Source organism: Chaetodon auriga, chromosome 22 (assembly GCF_051107435.1).
Source record: "Chaetodon auriga isolate fChaAug3 chromosome 22, fChaAug3.hap1, whole genome shotgun sequence".
NCBI classification, from domain to species: Eukaryota; Metazoa; Chordata; class Actinopteri; order Chaetodontiformes; family Chaetodontidae; genus Chaetodon; species Chaetodon auriga.
In genome coordinates this window covers 7,123,117-7,141,404 of record NC_135095.1, presented here as the reverse complement: position 1 = coordinate 7,141,404, position 18,288 = coordinate 7,123,117, and the positions used below count along the sequence as shown (strand labels likewise).

Here is an 18,288-nt window from a genome sequence, read left to right as displayed (position 1 = left end):
AAAATGATTCCTGACCCGTTTTCCTGTTTCAGGGGGCGGGACGAGCCCGCTGCCTCCCCTCCACCCGGACCCCGAGACGCCACCCTCTTCAGCCAGCAGCCATGACGATGAGGAGCGCCCAGCCCGACCAGCACAGAGGACGTTGTTACCGTCTGCGTCTTCTGTGCTGGTGGGTTTTGGACGCTCCTCACACGCGACTCACACACACAGGAAGATTCATTGTTTGATATCTTAAATAAATTAAATGATGTGAAATTTATGATTTAGTGACTTTTGACTTTCATTTGTCTCAAAGACATTTCTGTTACAAGTGAAACTTTGAACTGTGACTTTTAATCTTTTGGTAAATGGACAATAAATATTATATCAATGATCCATTTTAAGTCATTATTCCTGTTAATTGGCACGATTTTATACATGTTTCTGCCTACACTCTCATTGTTTGACTGGTTTGGTGTTTTTAGATGTATTTTAATTATCAGTTATGGAGAAAAACAAACAATATGAAAAATATTTCATAAAAGGACACATTACTTCAGTCCACATAAATGAGTAAAATAGCTTTTAAAAGAATTTTTCAATAATTGATTACAATGATTACTAATGGACAATCAATCTAATAATAATATTAAAGCTGTTCTTAATCGTGACGAGGTGTGCATGAAACTGTGATGACACGTCTTCTGTGAAGGCTTGCTATTGGCTGATTCAGTGCTTGAGGAAGGGCACCGTGGGTAGACATGTTTGTAGTCCTCATCTGTCAGCACTGCAAGTAGGATCACACTTCAGGTCCTTTCTGCCAAATTCACTAACTTTTTGTCAAACAGGGAATTGTATTCAAATGATTGAACTGTACAGTGAAGAGGAAAGTTCGACACTTCCTTCACCTCGAATCAGGGAGATTTTTGGCTCCATGCTCCAGCTCCTCTGCACGGCCACATGAGGTCACTGTGAGTCACTGCGTGGAGACCAATCAGCTGGGAGACAGATCTATTTTTGTCCCTGTTCCATACTACTTGTGTACAGTATGTACTGTACTACCTGTCATAGTGTACTGTTTTTTGCAGTTCCATAAAAAAAAAAAAAAAAAAAAGTGACACACTGAAAACCTGCTGAGAATTTATGTGCAGTCTGCATCTGGATCAGCTTCTGCTCAGGTATGTTCAATAAAAACAGTGTGTCCCTGGCCAGTCCTGTAGGACCTTTGTGTTTAAGATATCAAAACTGTCTAGAATCTGAATTATGCCGTGTTGTCAGCCTAAACATCCCACAGAGTGAAGAGGTGGCATGACCTTTAGCTCGCTGCGACAACCACCTGCTTTGGCTATAAATAACATGACATTCATTTCTCAATGCAAGGAACTACAGATGTGACAAAAACCTGTTGCTGCTCTAAACACTTAAACACTGAGCAGACCAGAAAGGGGTGAACCACAAATGCAACACGGCCCATTTTTCAAGGCTGCACTGTATTTTTTTTTATTTACAAGAAAATACATCTTCATTTTTCAACATAAAGTGACCTTAGCACATGATTTCTGAACAGATGACCTTTATGCTGATGTACTTCTCTTGGTTCTAAGGTTAAAGAATACAGATTCCTACACATGCACGATGAGATCCCAATAAAGGAAGTCTGGGCTACTGCTCCAGGGATTGAAAATATAAAATAGTTACATGTACAGGTGTTTTGATTGCAAACTCTTTAAAGTAGTAACTACAAAGTGTAGTAATCACTGGCTTTGTGGGAGAATCACTGATTCTGAGGTCCAGGACAGTCAAATAAACACCTCAAAAACTTGAATGACACCCTCAATAAGTCAGAAACCAGTAGGACTACTCATTTCCTGTGTCATTCTGCCACTGACGACTGTCCTCCACCACTCGAATCACATGACAATTCAAGCAGAAATGCTCAAACAGCCTCCTTTCCCATTGTCCCGGTTCACACACGTGTACAGCAAATCCAAATTTTAAACACCGCGATGCGGCTCTAATAAAACTATGTTACATGCACTATGAACACAATTAGAAAACGATCAGTTATCAAACAAAAGGGGAAACTCTTCCGACCTGACCACATGTATTCATTGTCAACCTTCAGAGATGCTTCATCATACATGATGGATACATTCAATCTCTTACTTACAAAAGGGGTGATAGAAGGTGGAGCTCTGTATCAAAGTTTTGTTAGTAAGGATGTCATTACAGTATACAGCAGGGTCATCCGACGAGCAGGGCTGCTGGTTTCCTGTCGGGATAAGAAATGATGAGGTTACGCCTGGCCACTAGGGGGCAGCAGAAACAACCTAAACGTAACGCTAACGTCCGTTCATGTTGATGCAGCAAAGTGAGCGAACAGTGGTCTGTTACCGTTCATTTAGAGCCATGTAAGTGTGATTCTGCTTGAGAGTGAACCAACATAGGAGAGCTGCAGACCAGAAAAGCAGAACATTGATTTTGAACGTCGCTCCAAAGCTCCATCGAGCTGAGGGGAACTGCGGGTTGAGTGAGTTGTCACTATCATCAATATCAGTGACCCCTCTTCACATTTGTACATCATCCATAATTAATATAGGAATATTGGTTACAGCCACTTAAAAGATATCAATACGGAAGAAAAATGTGGTTGCCCCTGTGCAATCTGAAGGAGCCAGCGTGCTGCCACAGGACCCTTTGTCATGTTCCCATTATGTACCATAAAAACGTAGGAACATGGGCACCTGCTTCAGCCCAAGACAAACGTTAGCAGTGGCAGAGTTTGTCCTCCGTTCCATAGTGGAATGGGACAACTCGTAAAATGACGCCTCATCATTTATTATCCCCCTCCCTTCTCAAGATGAAATAACAGTACTTCTGACTCTTTAACTATTCAAGCTTCAGTCGTGCCTGTGAATTCCAGGCACCGTCTGCTCTTGAGCTGACCTCATGTTCCAGTGTCACTCGGCAGACTCTGTGTCATTCAGCGGCTCTTCTGGCCTCCTGTCAACGGAGTCTGACTGATGGCACCGCTTATTTCAGGTCAGACGTTCCAGCGGCTTGCCATGCCGCTCTCAAGCCTTACAGTAACGCCTTTGATTTGACATGCGTACCGAATGAAAGTGTAGGTATTCTTGTGCAGTCCAGGTTAGTATATGACCAGACCGCACAGAGCATTCCAGTTATTATTCCTTTAGATATTAAAGGAATGCGGCCACATTTCAATTTTGAATTATTTTTCTTCTCCAGTCACATTTTTCTTTTTTTTTTTTTTTATGGAGGGGTTTGTCCTTCTGTAACCGAGCAGCCTTCACCCTGAGCAGAGCAGGGCTGCATCCAAATGGTCTTAAGTTCTTTGCTTCAACTGTACGCTAAAAGCCAAAAGGGGAGGTTTTAAAGACCCTGGATGCGGGCCCAGCTCGGTCTAACAAAAGGCCTGAGGGAGCTGTGAGGAGGACACTCTCCAATTTACATCACAAATGAGAAGACGCAGGTGTCGCCGTGCACCTCCTGTGACATCACTTCTTTCTTCGCAGATAATAATAAGACGACGTGCAGTCTGAAATATAGCCGAGCGCTGCTTGTTTGCATCTGCTGCTGATGTGACTGATTGTCCGTTCTCTGCAACAACAGACATGGCGGCGTGATCACCAGGCAGGGGCGTAACAACAGAATAGTGGTATTCTAACCAGTGACGTGATATCGCGCTGCTCCACTCACACGAGCTTCAAGGTGACATGGATGGAGTCCTGCATGCTGCAGCGTGAGAAGAGCATTTAGGAGACCTGGGTTGGTCGTGGCATCTGGACCACTCATACACACACAGATTTCACCATATTCCTGATTCTACTGGTTCTGTAATCAGTCAGGGGGTGTGGGTGAACGTTACAGAGGAAACAATGAGTTAAAGGTGAACAAAGGAATCTTTTGTGTCACATGGCGCTGTTAATTTATATTGCTCGATGGGCTTTGGGCCCAGTTGAATGCATGGATTTGTAAAAATATATCCATATGTGCCTATGGTGAAATCTGAAAGACTATAAGTGAATGGCACCAACATCCGCACCTTCTCCACCCATGACTCCCTCTGCTCTCACTCAGCACAAGTATTCTTTGTGCCCTCTTTCTGCAGGGCGCAGTAAGCACACACGCACGCACGCATGCACGCACACACACACACACACACACACACACACACACACACACACACACACACACCACAAAAGGAATACATTGTAAAAGCAGCCACGACCAAAGCTGAGAGCCACCACAGGAGAACACGGCGCTTCCGACTTTTCTCAGGAGAACGAAAAGATGCCAACGTAACAAAACGCCAATTTCACAGTATCACAACTTCAGATAGCAGGTAACAAACACGGAGGCTAAACGAGGAAAAACAGGAAATCTGACTTGTTTTGTTCCTGCATGTAGCCAAAATGCATGCCAGCCACAAATCAACCAAGAAGCTGAAGAGAGCCAACATCTGCGATCTGTGAACAAGCCTGACCTCCAACCATTGTAATATTAGCCCTATTATGTGATCCACAAACGAAGTATAACCCAATAAGGCCTCATATATTATAATAATAATGATTTAAAATATATAAGCGCATGTAAACGCAATTCATGACATTAAAAGATAACCAGCTTCCACTTGAGGAAGGTGAGAAATAAAGATTATTCCTGACATCATCATCATTGAATGAAGTCTCTTTTGACTAAATTAGCGTCGCAGATTAGCTCGCTGTCATGTAGTCCCAGCAGGCATCTGACACACAGCAGACACACGGGCTTCAGTGTGTATGTACATCTTACAGTTACTGACTGCTCATAGACAGACCAGAATATCAGGTCGGCTTCCTCTTGGCCTTTGCAGCTAGCCTGTTTCGCTCATTGTATTTGTTCAACGCGCCAGACAGCTATAGTCCTGGAGTCAGACCTGCATCACTAATCGCTCTAATAATAGACTGGCTTCTTTGACAGCGATGTGTCTGCAGCCGAGCCGCTATCAGTGGGTCTGCATCAACCTAACGAGGGCCACGATGAGGTACGAGGAAGGGGATTGTACTGCGGCGAGATGAGAGTCAAAATCAAACAAAGGCATATTGTGACATTTTGAAAAATAGTCTCTTTTCTCACCTCTCGAAGCCAAGAGGTCCCACGAAGTTCAGTAAAAACTCAAATCTACTGTGAAATCATGACAGACGTGGATCCTGCACAGCCCAGTGTGCTGGGTGTGGAATACTGCTTTGGACATTATTTAGTGGTTCTATATTAAAAGTTTTCCAGCTTAAAATGCAGCTATTTCACTGTGGGTGACCACGACAAACAGCAACAGCCCTCTAAAAGCAGAGTAAAGTGCTACAAAACAAACAAATGATGTCCCGTGAATTTGGATTTCGCCACTTCGCACGGCGGCAAACTGATCGTGACGACGATGTGCGCTAAAAGCAAAGGTTTTTCAAATCAGTGCAGTCGGTGAGTGTAAAAAGGGGGGGTAATACTTGTGGATCCTCTTCACTCGCCCCCTCCGCCTGACTGGTTGGAGCAGGGATTAAAAGAGGAGGGGGGAAAGGAGAGATGAAAGACTCGCTGGCATTAAGAGCTCTCCTGCTTCAAATCTAAACAAGTAAAAAAAAAAAAAAAAAAAAGAATCTAAGCCTGAAAAAACTAACAAACCCCCTTTGGACTTCTTTTCCTTTCATAGCCTCTTCGTCTCCCACACTCTCCTCTTTTTCCCCCTCGTCTCGTCTCCCCTCGGGGCCCCTTCCTCCCCTCCCACTCCCTGCCCCCTTTCTCTCTCTCACTCCTCGGCTGTTTTGAGGACAGAGTCGTCTCCCAGGATCTTGCAGAGCTCGTTGAGGCGATGCTGCATCTCGGGAATGCCGGCCAGCTGGGCCTCCAGCCGCTGCTTCTCCTCGGTGAGGGAGAGGCGCGTCGCCGTGTCCAGCTGCTCGAAGCGCCAGCCGCCCTCCCCGTCGAACTGCAGCAGGTGGGTGTGGTACTTCCTGGAGGCGGAGAGGAGGAAGAGTGGGGGGAAAAAAAGATTTGGTGTATACAGTGAATTTCCAACTTTACGTCAAGGATTTCAAGGCGATTTCCTGAAGGATGCGTCTTACCACAGGGAGGGTCTGTGTGTGATGGACAGCAGAGAGATGCCGGCATCCTTTGCAGCCTGGAAAATCTTTCCCTCCACGTCGATGCTCACAGCGCTGGTACACTCATCCAAGAGAGCATACTTAGGCCTGACACACACAGGGGGCATTGTGGGTAAGGAGTGATAAAACACGAACCCTGTTAAACTACTACCCTCCTAGCATGTTGGCTTGTTTATGCACATACTGTACCTCAAGTGGTCCATCCTAAATGACTCGTTTAACTTTTACTTTTGACACTAAAATTAATGTCTAAATACAAAACATAGACTAGAGAACTCTGGACCAATCACAACAGGCCATTGTACGTCAGCTGCAAATGCATTTCCTGTTGAGACCAGAAGAACCTGGAGAACAAGGCAGCTCCAGACGGGAGGTAGAGCTCTATTGCTTGTTAAAAGTCAATCTAGCTCACCCATTGGTCGATTTCTCTCTCTCCCTGCACTCAGTTTAAACAAATAATAATCCATCCAGATCATCCAAACGAGGCACGACTGGCCTCAGTGTAACGGCCGACATCAGCGATGCTGCTTCTCCTTACTTGTGGTAGAACATGCGAGCCATGCCCATCCTCTGCTTCTCGCCTCCTGACAGCACGTCCTTCCAGTCCAGCTCGGCGTCCCAGCCTGGAAGCAGAAGAAGACGTCACATACTATTTTTAAGCATAGAGGTATTGTGGGGGCACTGTGGAACACTCAGACAGCTTTCTGTGTCACATCATAACAGAAAATCCTTTGCCGGCATGCTGCATGTGTGTCCACATCCATGACCGATGACCCGTGACCACGTATGCGCAAGCTCATTTGCATGTACGATCGAGACCTTTCCCAACATTTTCACAGTGCAGCCATTCATAAATTAAACCCTCTTGCAGCTCTAAGCTGTGTACAGTAGTTGGATCACAACAATAGGGCCTGTTTACTTGGCAGTGGGGGGTGGGGGAGGTGGCTGCCAATTAGCCAAGTTTAGGCAACACAAGTAATACCCGAGCGCATAAGACCTGCAGACAAACGCAATCTGTTTGATTTGAAAACAGCAGCAGAAACGGCAGCACAGCTACAATTTTCAGTGCACATTCTGCAAACGTTTGACTGGTTTGAGGGTCAACATTTGGAACATTTAACACTAAAAGATGACTTCAAGCTGGTTTTGCGGCCTAACAAATTCCCACTGTTAATGGCGTTCGTCCAGTTTGACCCTCATTTGCAGTCGTGATGGTTGCATGATGGTTATTTTGTCTGGTTTGTTTGGTGCTTACTTGTCTAGTTTTGTAGTGGGTTGTCAGAAAGTGTTGCCTGAGCTATTCTGTGTGTTTTCTAAAGTCTTCAATCCCCGTCGAACACTGTCCTACCTCCTTCTCTAGTGACAATGTGGTTGAGGTTGACTATTTCCAAGATGGCGTCCAGGTCCTTGTCACTGACTCCTCTGGCAGCCATGTCCTCCACTGAGTCTGGGTAGATCACCTGGTCCCGCAGTGAACCCATGGACATGTATGGCCTGCAGAAACACACACACACACCTCATCTACTGAGTGTTTCTTTGTTCGTCCCTCATTGGTGCTAAAGGAAAAGACCGTGCTGATAAAGGGTGTGTGTGAACAAAGAGGTACATCTTTTGCACACTTAGAGAACAAATGCTGAGAGGACACCCATTGTGCTTCTCTTGTTTCTATTGTACACAGTGTGTTGGGTTCTGTTTCAGCTGCCAGGTGGCTGTCTCATCCTATGTATGAAATATTCACCACTCTGCAGGAGGGAGTCAGCTGAGGCTGCAGCTGGAAGCAGCTCTGGGTAAGATTACATTTGATGGTTTGCCTTCACTGGTCTCAGTTCAGTTGAAGGACTACGGTCCTGCTGCTACCTTTCTCAGGAATCAATTGATCATCTTAGCCTACAACTTTGTCACATCAAACTTTAGCCCCTTTACTAGTTATAGTAAGTGGATTCTTTTACGAGGCTAATCCCACTGTGGCCTGACATTGTGCCACATGACGTAAATCTATGTAACGTAATCATTAGCTTGCTATCTTGCTAACGCTAGCTACCTAAAGTTCAAACATGCTTTAGATCGCTAAAGCAACTCAACCAAACATGCTAACCGATTTAACATTATTCAACCTTAATCTTAATTCCACAGCAGGCTCATGTAAATTACATTATTTGGAGTTTCAGTCATTTAAGTTATGATGTCATCCAAGCCGCATGTGCTACCATGTGACCAGAGGGTGTTCGCACTATGTCATCAAGAGCAGCCTGTTCAAAATACAGAGCGGTGTGGGGACACGTGGTGCGCTCAGTCACGCTGATGATACGCAGTTTACCAGCAAATGGCTGCAGCACCAGCGGAGGTTTAATAAAGAAATCATTGTAATTGAAAGTGTTTCAAGCCTTGCCTGGGTGGTAAATATTTCACTGTGGCCAGAGCTCTGGTTTCTCTTTGTCAGTCTCTCTCTCTCGCACACACACACACAGGTCCTATTACAATGGATTAGATTACTGGTAGGGTTCGCTGGCACAATGATCAAACTCTAAAGGTGTTTCAGTACAACTCACTGCTGTCAGATGTCCGAATAAGTCACGTGTGAAAGTGCGTGTTTGTGTGTATACCTCTGAGGGATGTAGAACATATGTTGAGGAGAGGGTTTGTGCAGCCGGCCGCCGTAGACGGGCCACAAGCCACTGAGGATCCTGAACAAAGAGCTTTTTCCACAGCCGTTGGGCCCAGTAATCAATAGGTGCATGCTCTCTTCTACCTGAAATGGAAAGAGAATGTAATAATCCACCTTAATCTGAGTCGGTCCTCAGTATAATTACTGAATGTCATTAAGATATGAAGCCCCGGAGAGGTGGGAGGCGTCAGTGGATGTGCAGCTTTGAGCATGTAGCATCACACACAAGAGGTCAGTCAACAAAGGAAGAGTCGAAAAATTCCTTCACAGAGATCTTAACAGAACACACTGCGTTTTAGGTGTCTGCTCTGTGACTGAGACTGAAGTATTCTGAGGGACAGCTGGAAGCCTCAACAGTTCTGAATATAACTTTGAAAAATGAGCCACAATCATGAAAGATCTGGACTGACATTTGTCAGGAGAACGGTCAAGTAAATGATTCAATGCCCTAATACATGTTACATATTACCTTAATATACCTAGAATTCATTATCAGAGTTACATCAAGCCAGGTGTCAACGTGCCAAAGCAAAGTCAGTGAGTATACTAGTATAGCCTGTCGGTACTTGATAAGAAAAAGGCACTCATTGAGAAGTTGTCCAAATATCAATGTAAGTGTGTAAAAGTATCTCAGTAGTGATCATGTGCTATCAGTTATTATGTCATCTAATTTAGTGCTCACCAGCAGTCACGCACTGCAGCACTTTCACTTAACTGAGCTGAATATTTGCTGTACGATATTTGTATCCACTCTTAAACTCGTAAGTGCAGTATCAACAGATTTTCCTGCTATTTACCAGCTCAAGGTCAGCAGAGTATACTGACCTCAAACCAGCCTCCACAACTAGACCTTGATGCAGTCTTGACTAAGGTCTGTTAGCGCAAGAGCTCGAGAGCAACACTACTGAATAACCCAGCTAAAATGATGACATCATTTTACCCTTTTGTCATGACCGATCTACAACGCTAAGGACCTCAGCATCATCTCCAGCTCATTACAGCGACCGAGAGCCCGAGGGGAGCAACATGTTGACACCCAAAGGATGCATCTGTTCCCTAATGAGGAGGAGGCAGAGGATACTACATAATTAACACCACATAGAGGAGAAAACCCACGGGGAGTCAGAACATCCAAAACGGAGCACCTCCAAATAAATCAGTTCCATTAATAAACAGCTGTACCACATTTTTCACATTGAAGCTTCGATTGAGGTCCTTAATGAAGTTCTGCCTGTCTGTCGACTCTCATATTACTACATACTCATATTTTATGACTGAAAAATGTTTAAAAAGAAGAACGTTGTCAACGAAGCTGCAAACTGTTTGGTACAGCCCTAAATTAATGAGTAATAAATAAGTGGAGTTTGGTGCTGGAATAGAAATTAAATGACCATTCTGGTGCTTTTTCACATACTAGGCCACTCAAAGACGGGTTACACAAAGGAAGCAAACAGAGTACAGCTGCCTCACCTTAAAGTTCAGGGAAGACACAACAACGTCCCCGTTTGGCGTAATAATTGGGACATTCTCGCACACGATGCCGTTGTCCACATCTATCACGTCACCTGAAGAGAAAACAAAGACAGACAGACAGGCAGAAGAAAAAATGTCAGTGTTTGGGAGCAGAAATTGAGGATTAGACTCAAGTATGGATATAGATGGGATAATACTTACAAAGCAGGAATTATGGGGTTAAAAATAAAAAAAGCCCTCTTTACTACTTAGCTTTGTAGTGCTCTCATTCATTCATTCTGGGGTTAAATGGATGTTTACAAAAGGATAATTCTGACCTTTGACCTTGAGGCTGCTGATCGCTCGTAATGTCATGCTGCCGATCTAGGAATTAATTCTGCTTATATAAGTTGCTCCACATCAGGGTTGTGGATAAATGCATGAAATTTGGACAGAAAGTATGTCTTAAAAGTGCAACAAAAGGCCGAAACAGAGAGGCAACTGCATCTAGCCCATCATCCTGGTGACCACCTGTTTGCTGTTCATGTTCATACAGATGGAGGTGTGGGCGTGTGTGCACAGAAGAGCAAGCCCACCCTTTATCTCCAGTGGTCCATCTATATGCATCCCAGGCTTGCTCTTCTGCTCTGCTCCCGTTGTGGTTGATAGAGAGGAGCGCTTGTAAATCCCCTTCTGGACGTCCTCAAACACCACGAACATGTTGTGGACCCGTGCAGTGTAGCCTGCCAGCTCTGTGACCTGTCCCAACAAACACACAGGGGTCAAAGGTCACTGTCGGTAAAGTCAGAGAAATGTTAGTGTGACATGAGAGAAGTTCAGATCCTGACACAGGTCACGATCAGGGCCGTGTGCTGATAAAACTCTGACTGCGTTTGTGTGTGTGTGTGGACATGTATTCCTCATGTTGTGGGGCCATAAATCTGTTTACACAGTCAAACTGTGGGGACTCACCTTCTTTATGGGGACAGAAAAACATAAATCATAACAGAAATCATTCAATTTTAGGTTGAGGACTGGGGTTAAGGTTAGGTGTAAGTTAGGGTACGGCGAGTCGTGGTTATAGTTATGGTTTGGGTAAGTGTCCAGGAAATGAATGTAATGTCCCCAAAAATGATAGAGACACAATGTGTGCGTGTGTTTAAGTTGTGATTGTCAACAGTACGTTAGCAAACGAGTAGAGAAGTTTAAACAGTTAGCTTTGAGTGATGATGAAATGCTGGAATTATATAGCAAAAATGATTAGATAAATAGTTGAAATTATCTAGAAGTAATTTAAGAATGGAAATAGTGAGCTAAGAGTAATGAAAAATGGTTGGAACAGCTAAATAATGGATAATAACTGAAACAACTGGTAGTAATCGACAACTGGAAATAGTTAGCTAAATGTAAAGAAAAATGGTTGAAATAATTAACTAAAGTAATGAAATATGGTTGAAAAAATTAGCTAAAGTAATGAAAAATGGTGAATTAGTTCACTAAACATAATGGATAAATGGCTGAAAAGCTCATGCTAGCTAAACGTGAACATTTTATCAGTTAGCTAAAAGTAACAGACATGTAAAAGACGGGTAAAGGGTTGAAATTGATAGCTAAAATAATAGACGCAAAAATGTAGATTGCAGAAACTGGAAATTGTTAAAAAAATAGTGGATAAGTAGTTAAAATAATGAAAATAATTGATAAACGTAATTTAAAAAGTTGCCGCTAGACTGTATAAATGTGAGTGCAACAATGTGTATCAGTGTTTATGTAAATATGGAACGAACACCAAAGTCACAAAGCTGTTTGAGCAAAAGCAATTAGAACGATTTTAACAGCACAAACTGTAAACAGAGGATAAACACAAAAAGCATGAGAGTATATCAGAAAAAAAGAGCTAAGCAAATATCTTTCGAGGCAGGCGGAGGGTGCTCTGCATTAACATGCATTGAAACTCGAGGACAAATGAGGATAAAACCACGAGAAAAATCACCCTGTTGCTTTGGCTTTAGCGATGCACCCTGCAGCGAGGCAACACCGGCTGCTGACACAGCTTGATTATATTAAACAACAAACACCAATTCTGAGAATTCATGGACATCATGTGGGGCATGAAAGACGACTAGCTCAAAGAAGAAAGAAAACAAAACACAGATGAAATGCATCTAAAGAGGCGGGGACAGGCCTAAAGAGTGGAGGACCGGTTGTGCTTCTCTTGTGTTTAAAAAGCTTTGCAATAGTTTTAAATGTGACAAAAGCCTCTCTGAATCCAAAAAAGGTTCAATTTGTAATAAATCAGATATACAAGTAGAGACAGACAGTATCTTTCTGTATTTTTTCTCAGCATGGATCTGTGCTGGATGGAGGAGCCCACTGGACTGCATCACCCAGTCAGCACCGATGAAGAGACAGGAAGTAATGATGTGACTTTGGTTTGTGAGAGCTGTGCAGCAGTCGGTGGTCAGAGCTAGCTTGACTTTTAGCTCATCCTTCTTCTCCTCAAAGTGTTTTTCAACGCTTTCAGTCACAGCAGGTCTTGAAGGCATAGCGTTCTCCTGCTCGAGGCACTGAGCTAGCTCTTTGAGTCCCTCGGCCTCCACCACACTGATTTGCAGCATTTCAGTCCCGATCATTCAGCACACCAACTGGGTCATGGCCTCGGACCAGCATGCATCACACAGCTGCCCCCCCCCCACCGCCTAGCAGGGACATGATCTTTGGCTCTGAGCCTTCCTCGGGGACACGGAAGCTGGGTGCTTGTTCTAAATGTGGTACGGCGTGGGGCGAGTACTACGACTAAACTGAAGCGTCGCATCGCACAATTCACAATTGACTTTGTTGTCTTTCTGGAGGAAATGTTCCCACAACAAGCTGCTTACTACGCTTCATTTTCCTATCTCATATGCTTTTCACACTGTACTTAGCCCCGGGCTAAGAGAGCTGTTAGCCCCAGGCTAAGCAAATCCATTGGCGGAGTGTGTCTGTGTGTATGCAAATGAACCTATAGGCTAACTTGTATAACCAGCCAAAAATATTCTCCGTGATTAACCGTCAACATCGCCATCCCTTCTCTATTATCCTGCACGAGGCTATTGTCCAAATATAGAGTAAAAGCAACAGAAATTAGTGAACAGGTGTGTTGTGGTATGGTTCATGAGCCTTTTCTGTATAGATATATGTATGAGAAGAGCCAAGATAAATCAGGCCAATACATATATGATCATGGTCCTCCTCTATTTGTCTGAGAGAGAGAGGTTAAGTGAGAAAGAGATGCAGAAGTGCAGGCTCAAAGATCAACAGATGGAGGATTATTCACAGCTAGGCTAAACCCTGAGACAAGGAGCTCTCTACACACTGAGACACACACACACACACACACACACACACACACCAGGATGCACTGCTGGCTGACCTACAGTGACATGAGAGTGGCAGTAGATTCAATCTTGAGGAATTAATGCCTATAAAAGGTTTATCTGATCAATTTTTCTTTCCATGATTCAATCTAATGCAGTCTAAGACACATCAGAGCACCAACTTCAGTCAGATGTGCTGTCAAATCATAAAATCTGCAACCAGCTCGAACGCAACAGCTAAGCATTGTGCCATTTTGCAAAAATGTTTCCTGCTGCTTCCATCCAAACCAACACAAACAGCCTTTGCTACCTAAGTGAGGAGGCAAAGAACAACAATGATGGAAAAACTGTGCCACATTTCTCCATGAATATTTCATTTTCACACCCGCGTTGCAGTCGCTTGGGCAGAAAACACTAGAACTCTGATTGACAGCTTAAACAACAATAAAGAAAACAACAAAAACAACTACAGGAAGCGAACAGGGAGTGCTGGGTTGAACAGGCCCCTCAAGATCAAAAGGAAAATAACCAAGCCGAGTCTAAAAGATGAGTAACAAACTAACACGAGCTGGGACATGTCATCGGGCCATCTGACCACTCACGCTGTACAATGTCATATCAAACAGACACAGCGTTCGGAGGCGTGAGCGGGAGATGCTGCCTGTGGAATGTTCCTGGTAAATTGCACACACGCTCGCACATCTCTTGGCTTTGCATGCAGGGGCTTGCTGCAGCACATCTGAGAACACTGTACACAACACAGGCCACAACTCATACCCTCCAGGGAAGTGTTTTGAGCCAGAGACGTGCAATAAAACAGAAATAAAATGATTCACGTCGAGCTGGCTCGTGTTTTCTAACACTGAACGGCGGTTTGAGCCTGCTGAGTATTTGTAAAATGTGTTTGCACTCTGGTGTCAGCAAAGTGGAACAATGGGAAGTTTTGGAGAAGCAGTGACTCAGACAACAAGCAAAAGAGCTGCAATTCCTCCACTTCACCACCAGCGTGCTGTGCAAGTTCAGCTGACACTGGCTCAAGTGCTACACATGCTACTTAGGGAAACACTGAATAGCCTGAAAGACGACGTCCCAAAACATGAGTGTGCGTATGATCCGAAGTAGACGAGAATAAACCAGCTGTGCTGCAATACAGCTTCACCACAAATGTGCTGCAGGCAAATCCTCTTATGGACTTCAAAATGCAGCCCGAGAGGGAGAATGCATGAATGGGTCTTTCTATTTTTTCCTTTTTTTTGTTTGATTAAAATGCAACGAGAGATCAGGGATTTGGCCCTTAATGAACAAGGCCTTTCATTCAGTGATTTCTTTCTTCAGTACTCAAATAAACTCCTGTGCATGCATGGTGAGCTTCAGTGAGAGTGGAGAGTGCGATGGATGTACTGTACAGCGTGAATCTGTCCGTCATTCAGTCGCTCTGGGCATTCATTCGTCCACCCACCCGTCTGGTGGACCACTTGTCCATTCAAACCAAGGCCAGAAATGACCCAGCCACCCATACATCCTTCCATCAAACTGGAGAAAGTAATTTTTGCATCATTTTACCGTGATTATGACAGCGCAAAGGTATAGGCACTCAATAAAATCGAAGGGATAAGCTACTTATATGCTTCAATGAGAACATCTCATCTCATATGACCTTCATTTGAGCTGAAACTGACTCTCAAACCCACCACTCCAAGCAAGTAAGCTTGGAAACATGTCACACTCGCAAATTTTGTCTGATCAACAGTCCACAACTGAATGGTATTCAGTTCAAAATGACCTAAAGCGGCAAATGCTCATTAAGGAAGCAGGAAGCAATGAATATTTGACATATCTGCTTGAAAAATGACTTCAAATTGTTTCCAGCTGCAAACACGTCTGCAGTGCAGGGATCCAGAAACAGTTTTTTGCAACAGCTACATTCAAAGATGTGGCTATGGTCAACAATGATTCAAATCTGTTTGTGGTTTTGGGGAATATCACGGGTGAAGCATTGTTCGTTTTGCAGCCTACATCTGTAAATCAAGTGCATTTGCGCTGACTAAACTTTATCTTTTCATGACTTTTGCGTCAGTATTTCCTGTAAGAATGCAAGTGTTTCACACGCTACGTTCACTTCAGCATGTCCTCACCTCCTTGTAGGAGGACATGATCCTCTCGATGGCGTCGGCTCCTGAGGCCAAGAGGTTCCGGGCGGTGGTGAAAGCCTCCGTCCTCTCGCTCACCATCACCTGCGTCTGCCCGTCTGCTGTTTCTAGAGGGCGGAGAGTGAGACAAGACAGGGGAGAGAGAGAGAGAGCGAGGCAGCTGATTTAAGACACTCTGATAGTACCGACATGTTTATGTAAGCAACAAAACTGTTATATGACTGACAGTCAGCTTCTCTGTCCTGTGCGCCTACTCACAACCCACTGTCACGCATGCACCTGCGAGCATTAGAATACCAGGAAATGAGTGATTTAAATAACAGCAGTGGTACTCGAGCATTAGCACGGGAGTAGTGCAAGCAGCAACAAAGGGACTCAGTAACAGGTTTATTTTGAATGCAACTGAAATGTCACCAGGGACGTGTGGGAGGAAGCTACTGTTCTCACACGTGCTCATCAGCCCCTGCTTGAGGAGGAAGCAGTAAGCTGCAGGTCTGGGGATGCTTACGATCCTTGTGTGCATTGTGAAAATGTGCCGTTTAAACCACACAATGACACTACTACAGCGGCACAACACACCATATCAGATGCAATCGCACAAACTGAAGTTCACTGGGATGACAATGAGAAAGAGCGCTCATGTCCCACGACATTTAATCGGGGGTTTTTGAGCAGAAAAGGTTTGAGGCGTCCTTACCGTTGTCGGCGAAGCCCGTGGCCGTGATGATGGGCACAGCCACCATGACCAGCCCGCTGCTGCTCCACACATACTTCATGAGGAACTGCTCGATCATGATGTACCAGAGACGCTTGGACAGGATCAGGTTCATCTGGTCCGCCAGAGCCCGGTAGCACTTCTGCAGCTGACGCATCTCCACCTGCATTGGACAGTATATCACAATGCATAACACCATCATCACTTCCTGTGTCTCTGCGGTGGAGCATTGACTGGAGTCACTGTCATCACCGGCTGGCCTGTTCGTGTGCGGTGTCCAATCTGATTACACTGATATATGCATGTATAACACATTATCGACTTTATTACTGGATGTGGTTAACCAGGGTCATCTGACATGTGTATAACTGGATTTTACCTGTGGAATGGTTGAAATGGAGGGAAGAGAAAATGAAATTAAGCGTTAATATGTACATATTTCATACATTAAACGCATCTATTCATCATCTATTAATGGAGGATAGTAATGAACTTTTATGGTTTTATTTTAAACTGATCACTATTTAGTAACCACCTCATTATTCCCTGTAATATTGCTGCATGACTGCCACAATCATGCCCCCTCTGCTCTACATGTGCCCTCATCCAGGCCTGCATACCTTGTGCCCCCTGTAGAAAGCGATTTCCTCTGCGTTTGCAATGATCCTGGAGTGCATATAGCGTAGGTAGCCTTTCCTATGAGCCTCCTCGGCTACCAGCTTGCCAAATTTGGGCGAGCAGGCCCGCAGGACCTTCGCCGTGGCAAAGACCACCAGCCCGGCCAGCAGGGTCGGCCCGGAGGCGTTGGCCCCCCTGGACCTCGCGGTCTGTATCAGTGTGTAGGAGGTCAGCATCACGTCCAGTATGGGCTTGGTGAGGTTTGAATAGAGGTGGGCCACCGACTGGGAAAACATCATAACATCCTCAGTGAGAGACTGGTCCGGGTTGGCGAGCCTCCCGTCCATGTTGCTGACTTTGTAGTAGGTCTGATCGGTGAAGTAGGTCCGGTAGGCATGGTTCACCAGCCGGGTGCGGAAGGCCAGAGCCAGTTTGCACTCCAGGTACCGGATGGCGCTGTTGACGAACGTGGCCGGAATGGCAATGAGGAGCCATTTGATCAGCTGGATAATGAAGCGCTTGGGTTTCTTCTCTACGATCGTTTTGACGATCTTGCCGTCCAAACTGGCCACGTAAATAGAGAGAAACGTCCTGGATATGAGCGCCACCGAGTGCAAGGAGAGCAAACCGAGCTCTCTGGACACGAGCTTGGGGAAAAGGATTTTACCAAGTTCGAGGATCTGCTTGAAAAATTCTGCATTTACCCCCGGCGATGCCTTCTTGTGATCAGCTCCTATCTGTGTTTTGACCAAACAAGTGGATCCGTTTTCCGCCTTTGAAATCCGACGATTATTCCTGGGGTCTTTCTTTTTGCTGAGCTGCCTGTAGATGATGGGGTACAGTGTTTTGACACCGTAAGCAGCCGCCGCAAGAAACACGGCTCGCTTCGCCGCAGTCGTGCGGTCCCATCTCACTTTGGACGCCGCATCGAGGATGTTGGACATTTTTCAAACGTTAGTCGTCTCTGCTGACAATCCTTACAACACCCATCCCCCAAACACGACTCACCACGTCGGTATAAAAAAGAGAGAAGGGCTTCTGACGGTTGGATTGATGTGAAGCGAGCCCGATACATGTACAGCTACATCCTTATCTTTTTTGTACCAATGTCAGGCAAGACGAACCACATTCATTGTATTTCCGTTTACAGTTGTCAAAATAAAAACTCAAGGTCCAACTTCCTCTGAAGCACAGG

General features: G+C 44.8%; 1 protein-coding gene across 1 annotated transcript; it reads right to left on the bottom strand.

Annotated features, from left to right (window-relative positions):
* Positions 1-1,340: 1,340 nt before the first annotated feature.
* abcd2 (ATP-binding cassette, sub-family D (ALD), member 2) lies at positions 1,341-18,037 on the bottom strand. Its single transcript, XM_076722204.1, has 10 exons — positions 17,096-18,037; positions 16,458-16,638; positions 15,746-15,867; positions 10,851-11,013; positions 10,273-10,367; positions 8,741-8,886; positions 7,486-7,631; positions 6,676-6,760; positions 6,099-6,224; positions 1,341-5,987 (listed from the first exon to the last, which is right to left on the bottom strand). The coding sequence occupies exons 1-10, from the start codon at positions 18,035-18,037 to the stop codon at positions 5,783-5,785; spliced, it is 2,211 nt and encodes a 736-aa protein (XP_076578319.1). The 3' UTR covers positions 1,341-5,782.
* Positions 18,038-18,288: the final 251 nt, after the last annotated feature.

Bases quoted from the DNA above. Each gene is read 5' to 3' on its own strand.
- abcd2 (XM_076722204.1), bottom strand. From the start codon at position 18,037: ATGTCCAACATCCTCGATGCGGCGTCCAAAGTGAGATGGGACCGCACG. The intron at 6,761-7,485 runs GTAGGACAGTGT...TTCTGCTTCCAG, and splicing joins CATTGTCACTAGAGAAGGAG to GCTGGGACGCCGAGCTGGAC. The intron at 6,225-6,675 runs GTAAGGAGAAGC...TGTGTGTGTCAG, and splicing joins GCTCGCATGTTCTACCACAA to GCCTAAGTATGCTCTCTTGG.